This window comes from Mastigoproctus giganteus, chromosome 2 (assembly GCF_048544385.1).
Source record: "Mastigoproctus giganteus isolate SK-2022 chromosome 2, ASM4854438v1, whole genome shotgun sequence".
Classification (NCBI taxonomy): Eukaryota; Metazoa; Arthropoda; class Arachnida; order Uropygi; family Thelyphonidae; genus Mastigoproctus; species Mastigoproctus giganteus.
Genome location: NC_143576.1, coordinates 256,933,191 through 256,945,456, shown reverse-complemented (window position 1 = coordinate 256,945,456; position 12,266 = coordinate 256,933,191). Strand labels below are relative to the sequence as shown.

At 38.3% G+C, this 12,266-nt stretch overlaps 1 protein-coding gene across 10 annotated transcripts in view; it reads right to left on the bottom strand.

Annotated features, from left to right (window-relative positions):
- The window catches only part of LOC150090406 (uncharacterized), a 390,346-nt gene that overhangs the window by 294,729 nt on the left and 83,351 nt on the right, over positions 1–12,266 (bottom strand). For all 10 annotated transcript variants that reach the window (XM_090389862.1, XM_090389864.1, XM_090389859.1 and 7 more), the window contains 2 exons: positions 2,907–3,173; positions 995–1,099 (listed from right to left, as the gene is read on the bottom strand). In XM_090389862.1, coding sequence (XP_090245988.1) covers positions 995–1,099; positions 2,907–3,173 — 372 coding nt within the window. The remainder of the gene's footprint in view (positions 1–994; positions 1,100–2,906; positions 3,174–12,266) is intronic.

Below are 12,266 nucleotides of genomic sequence, written 5' to 3'. Positions count from 1 at the left end.
ACCCAGTGGTCCTTTAACTGAAAATTCTTAATGCACGAATAATCACTCAACTCATCTTGTTTGATTATATATACCTCACTACCTGAACTTACTGGTTGAGAGTCAACATCTTGTGAAGTAATAGGTAAAAGTCTGATTATGTTTATCACGAGAAAACCAAAACCAGAATCTATTGCTAAAATTAAGAGAATTAGCTTATATCGGTTAAAATAAATCAGTATGTCAACACATTACTGGCTAGATTATGCAAAATTTACATATTTTGGTAAAATGTAACTCACTCTATATTTAATAACTGTGGTGTGAAACTATCATGGTGATTTTCGAAACCAATGCATTTCAGTTATTGGAGGTAAAAATCATGTTGACTATTGGAAAGGAAGGACAGGTGATGTGGGAAATTTTGAATTTTTTTTTTTGTTGATGCTTTAATAATCACTACTAATATTAATAACCTTACTACTTTAAATAGTAAAAGTGTTTTGTTAGAAATAAACAAACAAAAAAAAAAAAAAAAAACAGCAATTTATTTAAAAATTTGCCTGAGGCTTTAAAACCTCACTATAAAGGCATACTATAAATTCATTACGAATTTATAGTAAACGTTTGTAGGTCACACTGTTAAAACTAAGAGAAGAAATCAGAAGGAAAGATCTATTCTATCACCAAGAGAAAATTATTCCATCGCAATGCTTAATACCTTGCTAAATGTCTCAACACATTATCTTATAGCATGCTCTTTATTCACCTGTCATTGTGCCATATAATTTTTTCCCCAAACTAAAATTAAAAGGACAATTAATTTTTAGGTGAAGCAAAAGTTATGCCAACTATAACTGATGGCAAAAATGTATTAATATCCAAGGATATTATTTTATAAAATTTGATGTGCAATTACCTGTAAATATCACATTTGTTTAAATCAAAATTTAGGCCTGGAACTTTGAAGTTGATCTTATCTTTTATAAAAGTGGCACATAAGAAGATCACTTACCTCTTTAGCATGCCGCAAGCCTCTTTCCCATGCTGACTCCACCACTGGCTCATGTGCTGGAGGATGGATGGGAGGAACTGGCATTGGTGGAATAAATTCTGGCCTCTAAAAAAAAAAATAAATAAATAAATAAAAATGATTCAATATATATAATATTTACAATACCTATATAATATCAAAAACTGTTTAATGCAAAACTATAATAAAAAGGGTATTAATATACCCTTTTTATTATATAAAACACACAAACAAGGTATTAAAAAAAAAGAGTAGGGAGCTAAAGATGCATATGCAAAATCAGGAGAAACCTATTCAAAGCACAGATTTCAAGAATACTGCAAAATCTCATCATATATCCATCAGCAAGATAAACTGTCATTTAGCTGTTATGTATCTCAATATCACAACATTTGTGGATCTCTATATTAGCATAGGCATATGATACAAGGAAGCAAGCTTATGCAGCATCAGCCAAAAAAAAAAACAAAAAAAACTTCCACTTCATCCCTCCGTTCGTTCGAAATACCTGTTCAGCTGAGCCTTAAATTTATTTAGGCTAACAACTTCCACAACAAGGGATGGAAGTCTGTTCCACCAACCAACCACCTGCTGGCTAAAGGCAAATTTCCGCACATCCATCCTACATCCGTCTTTCCTCAATTTGAATTTATGCCCTCTCAGGTGATTATTCTAAGCAAGAGGGAGAATCCCATCACCATTGAGCATGCTCAAACCATTCAAGGATTTATACACCTCTATCAGATCACCTCGCCAGTGCCTAGTCTCCAGACACTGTAATTTGCAAAACTTAAGCCTTTCTTCGTAAGAGCAACCTTTTGTTCCATTCACTAACCTTGTTGCCCTTCTCTGTACTCATTCCAGCAGCTCTACATCTTTCTTGAAATGAGGCCTCCAGACCTGTATACAGTACTCAAGATGTCGCCTGACCATTGCCTTATACAAGGGAATAATCACCTATCCCTGTTAGAAAAATTCCTGTATATCACTGATAAGACACCATGAGCTACTCTTGCAGCCCGTCTGCACTGCTCAGAGAACTTCATATCTGCCTGCACAATTACCCCAGGTACTTTTCATTCTCTACTAATGTCATTGTAGTACCACAGAGTTGATACGTTGCTCTGGGGTTACTGTTTCCCATATGTAGTGCTTTACATTTGTGAATGTTAAACTTCATTTGCCACCTCTCAGCCCATCTGCTCAACCTTTCCAGATCTTGTTGCAGCAGCATAACGTCAGTAGTGTCCTTAACAACCCTGCCAACCTTTGTATCTTCTGCAAACTTGGACATTAAGCTTGATTCAAATCAAACAAACTCCACAATAACAATGTAAATAGTAAACCAGTCCACTGTGAACTGGTTTACTCCAATATAACTATAAGCATTTCCTTGGGAGCTGCATAGTAAAAATGCCGCTTATCTTAGAAGATCCTACGATATATTCTCAAACCCCAGTTAGAGCAATACGAAATTAATAAGTCCCCTCTGAGAAGTCATACTATCTTATGACAAAACCCCCCCTCTATAGTCATTTCAGAGTAAATGCATCATAATAGATCTATTACAATATAGTTAAGCTAAAAGGATTTATCTGTTTTAGTTATGTATATTTTATTACTTTTTAGCAGTTTTAGTTTTCTGTATTCTAAGTAAATCCAAGTTCATCTGAATGCTCTCTTTTACAACTACTCCTTCCCAATGCAGAAAGGTTTACTAATGTACACATTCAGCTGCAATCTCCTAATCACAATCTTATAACAGCATATAAATTGTTTATCAAAAACATGATCTTTAGAACCATTTTATCCAAAAACATCACTTTTTATTAAACATATATTTTCATCTGACAGAACAAGATAATATAATTTTCAACAATAATAAATACATTACCATTGGACCTGGAATGGGCCGTCCACCCAATGGGCCTGGAACAGGTCCAATACCAGGATGCCCTGCCATAACACTGCCTGGACCAATTGGTGGTAATCTTGAAGGAGCAAACATATTGTAATTTCCTTTGTCATTGAAACCAGGATGTATAAACCGACAGGAAGTTCCCCATGTGCACTGGCCTCTGCTGAAAAAACGACAGATTGGTCGAGGTTGAGCTTTTCTACTGGAGGTATCTTTAACTTCTCCTTCTTCCAGATCATCGTCCTATTATAAAGAAAAAAAAAAACCATAAAAAATCTTCTTGCCAGTGAAATAAAATTTACCAAATTATAAAAGTGAGCTCAGAAATTGCACAAATATTATATCCACATTCCCAATCAAATCTTATTACAAAATTGGGTGAAAATAAAGAAAGTCAACACGAGAACGACAAGAAAAGTCAGATAACTTACGGGGAAAATTAGTTTCCTGATATGCCACTCTAGCGTTGTTCGCTCGGTAAACAGACGGTAGGAGTTATTGGTCTCTTTTTTTTTTTTTTTTTTATGTGAACCCCAAACATGAGAGGTATTAGAACCTATAGTACTTAGTACCGTGGTTGGGTTGGAGGTTGAGAAGACGAAAGGAGATATTTGTTGACATTGGACTTAACTTCTGTAGATTGTAATTTTCAGGAAATAGGTATGAAGGAAGGTAGTTCCAGAAAACGGCAGTTGAATGAATAAACAAAGAAGATGAAAAGTTGGTTCTGTGAGTTTGAAGTTGGACAGTAAATGGATGTTGGCGGCACTTGTCTGGACTGTTTTGAAAGAGAGAGAGCGGGAATTATAGAAGCCAATTCAGAAAAACAGTACCCATGGAAATATCTGTAGAAGAGGCATGCAGCAGAAACAGTACGTCTATGAGAAAGCGAGTGGAAAGACTCTGTTAGAGATGAATCATTAATTAACCTAACTGCCCTCTTCTGAATGGAATCAAGAAGCCTCAGAGAGGTTTTGGGGGCACCACCCCAGATGTGGCAACAATATTCCATGGCTGGGCGGGTTTGCGATTTATACAGAGTGAGCAGCAGTTTGGAAGAAAAGTAACGCTGAGAGCAAAAGAGAAAACCAAGTTTTTTAGATGCAGAGGAAGTGATATTTGTAATGTGCTTGTGCCATGAGAGAGATTAGAAATCCGTGTAATCGCCAAAAGAGATATATCATTTTGCCTAGAAATCGGAATATCACTAAAGATAAGCATAGGAGCAGAAGAATCCTTTTTGTGAGATATAAGACAAGACTGAGTTTTAGAAGGGTTGAAATCAACTAAGTTGTCTTTGCCCCACTGGAGAATTACCTGAAGATCGGCATTTAAGGAATGGGTAGCAGATTTTCGACAAGTTGAAGCTGATTGAGCAGGACAAGGTTTCTCAAAATGGAAAGTGGAATGCAATGTGCTATCATCGGCAAAACTATGGATAGGATTTCCAGTCAATGGAAGAAGGTCATTAATATACAAGAAGAAAAGAGTGGGGGAAAGAACTGAACCTTGGGGGATACCAGCATTAGTGGAGAAGTTAGAAGACAGAGAGCCATCTGCCATCACCCTCAGTGAGCGATCAGAGAGAAAACTGGATAACCAATTACTAAAAACAGTTGGCAAACCATAATATGGAAGCTTGTTCAGAAGACCTTAATGCCAAACACGATCAAAAGCCTTTGAGATGTCAAGAGCAACTACTTGTGTTTCACAGAACCTTTCCATTGAATTAGACCATAAATGGGTAACATAAGCCAGAATATCACCAGTGGATCGACACTGACGGAATCCATACTGGCGATTGTTGATCAGACGGAAGGTTTCTAGGTAGTTTAATTGTTGGCAGTTAACTGATTTCTCCATTACTTCAGAAAGAGTAGAAGTAATTGCAATGTGACGATAATTGGATGGGAGGGATTTCTCACCCTTTTTAGGAACTGGCTGGATATGAGCAAATTTCCAAGCAGAAGGAAAAACACTTTTGGAATAAGAAAGTGGAAAAAGGTGGCAAAGAATAGGAGTAAGTTCAGGAGCACAGGTTTGGAGAACGAGTGGAGAAATACCATCAGGACCTGGAGCTTTCTTAGCATCAAGATTCATCAAAATCCTTCTGATATCACTTTGACGGAAGACCACAGGAGGCATTCAATGGAGCATGTTGGGAATGGTGGGAGGTGTTTTACCAAGGTCATTTATACATGAGCTGGAAGAAAAATGGGATCCTAGCAGGTCAGCTTTATCCTTGGTTGAAGTGACAACAGAACCATCTGGTTTGGACAGAGGTGGGAGCAGAGATGGGCAAAAGTTGTGGCCAACAGCTTTAGCAAGAGACCAGAATGCTCGGCTACCATTAGGGCAAGAAGCAAGTTTTCTACTCTTAGCCTGTTCAAACTAGTTTGGACTGATTAATAACTTCTTTACAATAGTTGCGATCTTTGGTGTAGGCAGAAAATGAAACTGAAGAATTAGAAACAAGCCAATTACGATATGCAACATTCTTCTCTTGAACAGACTTAGCACATTTATTGGTAAACCAAGGTTTACATAAAGGACGAGATATTAAAGTGGAGTGTGGGATAAAGGATTCCATACCTGCAAGAATAATTTCACTGACACGATCTGAGCAAACGCTGACATCAGAAGTTTTGAAACAGTAATCCGACCAAGGAAAATAAGAAAAGAAGTCTCGCAGGTCATTCCATTTTGCATTCTTGTTAGGCCAAACAACACGATGTTGGGAATAGCCATGAGATAAAGGTTCCATTGGAGAAGAGAATCACCAAGTTGTGAACTGAAGTGCCTAAAGGACCTCTCACTTCGACTGTGTACTTAGAAGGGTTGTTTGTGAGAAAAAGATCAAGCGTATTGGCTCTATGATTAGCATTGTCCGGTATTCTTGTAGGTAAATGAACAATCTGTGCAAGGTCATTAGTAATTTCAAAAGCCTCAGCATCTGGACCAGCTGGGTCGGTGTGACTAGAAAACGGAAGCCAGCTGGAGTTGTGAACATTAAAATCTCCAAGGAAAATTACCTCACTGTCAGGAAAGTTGGACTGGAGAAAGTCAAGTTGCAAAGAGAGGGAGTAAAAGAGCTCCAAGTGATTAGTGGAGTTGGGAGAATGGTAGAGACAACATATGAATTTGACACAATGAGGTAGAGAGATTTTAAGCCAGAGAAGATCAAAGAGAGGAGATTCCAAATTGCCAAGTCTCTGACAGGGAATATCAGAACGGACATATGCACAAGTACACCCTTGAGGCGAAAGCAATCATACAGCGAGTAATTTGGGCATCTCAGATGAGCAGTAGTTGAATCAACCGATAACTGAGATTCTGTCAGAAAAAGTACATGGGGTTTGGCAGACTGCAAGTGGAAATGGACATCGTTGAGATTAGAATTTAGACCATGTATATTTGTGAAATGAATTAGGAAATGCTTGGGAGGTTTAGATCTTTTCGCAGATAAGCTTCCTCTATTAGTTTCACAATTCCTGGTGTATTCAATAGTAAGAAAAAGTGGGTGGGGCATGCTATATAAAGTAATGAAATTTTTGGATATGGTGTACACGTGGTAAGAATATATCCAGATCCTTGACATAACGTGGCCTCGACAATGCTCCCCGCATACACACTACTCGGACTCCCCCAAGTCACTATCTGGCAGAGTAGAGGTAGCAAGATAGCACTAGCTGATCCAGAAGCCTCCTACAGAGTTCCCAATAGGTTCGGTCCAGTGTACTAACTAGCGGCTGGCCTGTGAACACCGTTTTAGAGCTGTACCCTTGAAATGTAAGGAATATTGGATCTCGCTACGATGTTCATCATAATCTCAAAAGTCATCAATCATACTGCATGATGGAAGAGATAGGGAAGGGTTGACCGGAACTTAGCTCTGGAGACTAAACATGTGTTCCACCACTTCAAGCCTCGAATAAGCAAAGTAATGGTATTTCACCGGTTGACATGTGGTCACATGTGGTGTGGGTGCCACACCTCGACCCCTGCTTATGTTGGTTCACACCTGGGTGCTCACCCCACCGTGTACTTGTGCACGGAGGTTATACCTAGGATTACTAACAGTCCCACCATCGTGAACGTGCAAGCAGAGGATTTAGCTGTCACAGATCGTCCGGACTTCGCCGAAATTGGGTCCACTTGACTTGAGTGTCATCCGAATATCAGTTCCATCAGTGTTTTAGACTCCCAGGTAGCAAGTACAGCTTGTCTGGCATATATGAGAGAATGTATGTGACAACCTCAAGGTCTGGAGCAAAGTCAAGAACAATATATTGATTGACAAGTAGACATGGCAAACGATATGCTGATTGGTGTGCAAACATAACACACGATAACATCGGTTTAGTATCACTCAGAAGTGCTAATGGTAACTTGCCCTAATCGCACATGCCCTAATAAACGCTTTCCATAATGGTGAAAAAACGTCAGGTTACCTCCACTTGAATCCCATGGGAGCTTGATCCCCTCACGAAATGGAAGGGGTAACCTAACCTTTTTTCTTTAATATCATGGGTGGACTAGTGCATAAACTGTTTATTAACAAAATACTAATTTTTTATTACTGTACTTTTATTTTTAAAGACACTCATGCAGATACACATATATCATAATGTCAAATATTGATTCCTCTGCATCTGAAAAACTTGGTTTTCTCTTTTGCTCTTGGCGTTATTTTTCTTCCAAACAGCTGTTCAACTCTGTACAAATCGCAAATATGCCCTTACCATGGAATACTGCCCCTAAAAACTCTCTCAGGCTCCTAGATTGCATTCAAAAGAGGGCAGTTAGGTTAATTGATGACTCGTCTCAGAGTCTCTCCACTCGCTGTCTCATACATGTACTGTTTCTGCTGCATGCCTTTTCTACAGATACTTCCATAGGGACTGTTCTTCTGAATTGGCTTCGAAAATTCCCGCTCTCTCTTTCAAAACAGTCCGGACACATGCCACCACCAGCCAACATCCATTTACTGTCCAACTTCAAACTCACAAAACAAACTTTTCATCTTCCTCGTTTATTCATCCAACTGCCGTTTTCTGGAACAACCTTTCTTCATACATATTTCCTGAAAATTACAGTCTATAGAAGTTCAAGTCTAATGTCAACAAATATCTCCTTTCGTCTTCTCAACCTCCAACCCAAGCACAGTACTAAGTACTATAGGTTCTAATACCTCTCGTGTTTGGCATTTTCATAAAAAAAAAAATCAACACCTCAATAGCTATTCACTATATATATAAAGAATCTTTCTTTCTTTCTTTCTTTTCCTAACCTAACATTTAAAGTTAGGTCACGAAATATAAGGAAACCTTTTCTATTATTTCCTAACCTACCATTTAAGGTCAGGTTACATAATATAAAGAAAAATAAAGAAACCTTTTCCTTTTTTTGGAACCAAACCTAAATCAACAATATAGCAAAAACACTCACGAACTCCAAAAATCTGCTTTTAATAATGAGAAAAAAACATAATGAAGAACATAAAAATAAACGGAACAAAACTTTTATTAATTTAGTTTTCATCAAAAAATCAACGAACGTTTTATTTTCCTTACAAATTTCTTCCATCTTTAAAAGATTCATCACTGCTATTACCTGTTTACCGTACATCACAAAACTATTATGCACTGTTCTTTACTCATAAATACACATTATAATGCCAACTAATGACTACACAGTAGCTTGTCATCTGTCGCACCCACCACCAATCATTTACTCATTTGCCAAGCCTACCTGTCAATCAATATATCCTTCTCGATTTCGGCTCCGGACCGATAACATCTATCGTCTGTTTACCGAGGCGAGCAGCGCTAGAGTCCGGTGTCAGGAAACTAATTTTCAGTGTAAATTATCCGACTGGAGATGTGCAAATGTATCCCCAATTCACAAAGGGGGATCGAAGGGTGACACGAGTAATTACAAACCAGTTAGTTTAACTTCTGTTCCGGGTAAAATAATGGAGTCGCTGGTTAAAGATGCATTGCAGGATCATCTAGACAAGACTGCAGCAATAATTCAGACACAGCATGGGTTTGTTAAGGGAAAGTCTTGTCTGACAAATTTGATAGGATATTATGATGTGGTTACAAAGGAACTGGATGCAAAAAATAATTTTGATATCATATATTTGGATTTCAGGAAAGCTTTTGACACTGTTGCGCATGGAAGACTATTGTACAAATTGGAGCAGAATGGTATTAAGGGTAAGTTGCTACAACGGATAAAAGGATGGTTAAGTGCGAGAAGAGAGAGGGTGGTAATCAATGGGTGCTGCTCTTCTTGGACTAATGTTATTAGTGGAGTCCCACAGGGTTTGGGGTTAGGTCCACTGTTGTTTTGTATATTTATCAATGAATTGATGAAGGTATATCAGGCTTAATGTCGAAGTTTGCAGATGATACAAAGGTTGGCAGGGTTGTTAATGACAGTAATGGCAGTGTGCTACTGCAACAGGATCTAGATAATTTGGGCAGATGAGCTAAGAAGTGGCAACTGAAGTTTAACCTTGACAAATGCAAAGTACTGCATATGGGTAGAAGTAACCCCAGAGAAACGTACCAACTGTGTGGTACTACACTTAAGGCAGTAGAAAATGAAAAAGACCTGGAAGTAATTGTGCAGGCAGATATGAAGTTTTCTGAGCAATGCAGACAGGCTGCCAGGGCAGGTCATGGGGTTTTGTCAATGATATATAGGAATTTTGCTAGCAGGGAAAAGGAGGTGATTATCCCTCTGTATAAGGCAATGGTCAGGCCACGCCTTGAGTACTCCGTACAGGTCTGGAGGCCTCATTTTAGGAAGGATGTAGATTTACTTGAGCGTGTACAGAGAAGGGCAACAAGATTGGTGAGGGGAATGAAGGGATCCTCTTACCAAGAGAGGCTTAAGTTCTGCATATTGCAGTGGCTGGAGACTAGGCACCTGCGCGGTGATCTGATTGAGGTATATAAGGCCTTGAATGGGTTGAGCATGCTGAATTCTGATGGGATCCTTCCACTTGATGGAAATTGTGATGAGTTTATGAACACTGGTCTGAATCCATATTGTCATTCAAGTACTCTGGAATGTCCTCAGCAGTGGTTGAAGGCTTGAGAATTCATAATAAAATGTTTTGGATTGGGCAGAAACAGTTTCAGACTTTGAATTACTTCCAGTACACAGAACATAATTGAAAGGCAAAGTGGAATTCTCAATCAGAGGTGGTTTCTCGTTGATGATAACAGTAAACAGTGTGAGATTGAGATCTGAATGCTGAGATAGTCTTCTGATGGAGTGAAAAATGGACTCCATCTATGAGCGATAGCATACAATCTTAGAAGCATTTTCTGAGGTGAGCAGAAAATATGAGTAATTACATAAGAATGACAAATGAAAAAGTTTGACATCCGTCTTTCTTTGCTTATGCATTCAGTAAAAATGTCTCCTCGCATTTTTACACTACACGTCAAATGAGCAAGCGGATCATCAATAGCAATAAGCATGGTATCCATGGGGGGGATGAAGTTATTGCCCATTGCCTTCCATCAGACGCTTCCCCAGTTGAGAGGAGGGGAAGGAGTGTCTGATACAGTTCATTTAGATAACTTGGTTTCTTGAGAATGTTCTCTGTTGAAGGACAATCAAAGCATGAAACTGTTATCTCTATTTACATTGAGAATATCTGTATCATTCACATTCAGTGCAAAGGTCACATGTGTAACATTGGTCCCCGAACCAGACTGTTGGCACTAGAAAATTCAGCTCAACACTTAAAGATATAATATTTGAAGCCGGAGAATCAAGCTGGATTGACCCAAGACTGTGACTTCAGGCTTGCCAATCAAGTCTCATTAAAAGGGAATCAACTGTCATATCATATAAAGTGCATACTGCTCTGGTTCAAAATAGGATTTAGTATAATTGGAAGATTCCACTGTGAGGGAAATGGGTGATATTTTTTTATAATAAAGATAGGCAGACTAGAACTGGAGTGCCTGCCATAGATTGGCTGATTTTAAAAGGAGTAAAGAGCATTACTATTCATGTGTGAACTAAACTAACAATTTTTTGAAAAAAACGTGTCACAAGTTAGGTCAGAACGTACGCGCGCGCGTGTGTGTGTGTGTGTGTGTGTGTGTGTGTGTGTGTGTGTGTGTGTGTGTGTGTACGAACGCAATTCTGCCGAAGCATGATAGGGACTATATGCTAAAAGTCATAGAGATTAAGAGACTCTCCAAAGCAAAAAATTTTTTTATCAGCATGGCCAATACTAGGAAGTAGAGGAATTATATTTTGAAGACATGGGATTCATTTGAACAAAAGTGGTACAAACGTTTTTGCACCACTTTTGTTCACCATCACTGAGAATAACTACAGTGAAACTTCCCTTTAACGGACAGCCATGGGGAACGAAAATGTGTCCGTTAGAGAGAAGTGTCCGCTAACAAGAAGTCTGAGGGAGAAAAAAAAAAAGGAAAAAAATCGTTAAACATTTAATGTAAAATTAAATTAAAATATATACAGATTTTGAACAATATTTTTGTAAATAATATACATACAATTGTGCTATACATATTATGACTTTATCTTAAGAAAAATACATACAGTAATCACTTATTTTCTTCTGCACCTTCTTCCGGCTGATAATTTTGTTTTCAACATTTGTTTGGAGTGAAGAAACCATCGAAATTCCTTCAGTATCTTCTTCAGCGGCGAAAAACATTTTTAAACGATTGATTTGTATGAGCGCTTCTTCTATTTTCATCGGTGGTTCGTCGTTAATATGTTCTTCGACAATGACCTCCATCCATTTCTTCATCTTCATGAGGAACTTCTTGAAAAATATCAATGTTAATGTCATTGATATCTAGAGCACCATCTTCTGTAGTGAGGTTCGAGTCTATATCTTTGTAGCCAGGGTCACTTGTAGCTGAAGTATCGTACGTTATCAACAGATGTTGAAGTTCTTGTTCTTCTTGGTGCTCCACATTGCTGTTCACAACTTCAATTTTTGCGTTTGAGAAGCCAGACTTTACAAAACAGTTCGCGACAGTTTGTTTTCTAATTGCGTTTACTGAAGAGGAAATCCACTGAATCGCATCTAGGATGCTGATTTTGCAAGGTCACTCGTACATGTTACATCGTTCATGTTTGCAATGAGATGTCTTAAAACACGTTTTCTGTAGTGATGTTTAAATTTTTTTATTATCCCTTGATCCAAGGGCTGACACTCTGCAGATGTGTTTGGTGGCAGAAAAACGATTTGAATGTTGCACGATTCAATGTGCAGGTGAGATGCAGCATTATCCATGAAAAGAATAATTTTTCTGTTTTGACGAA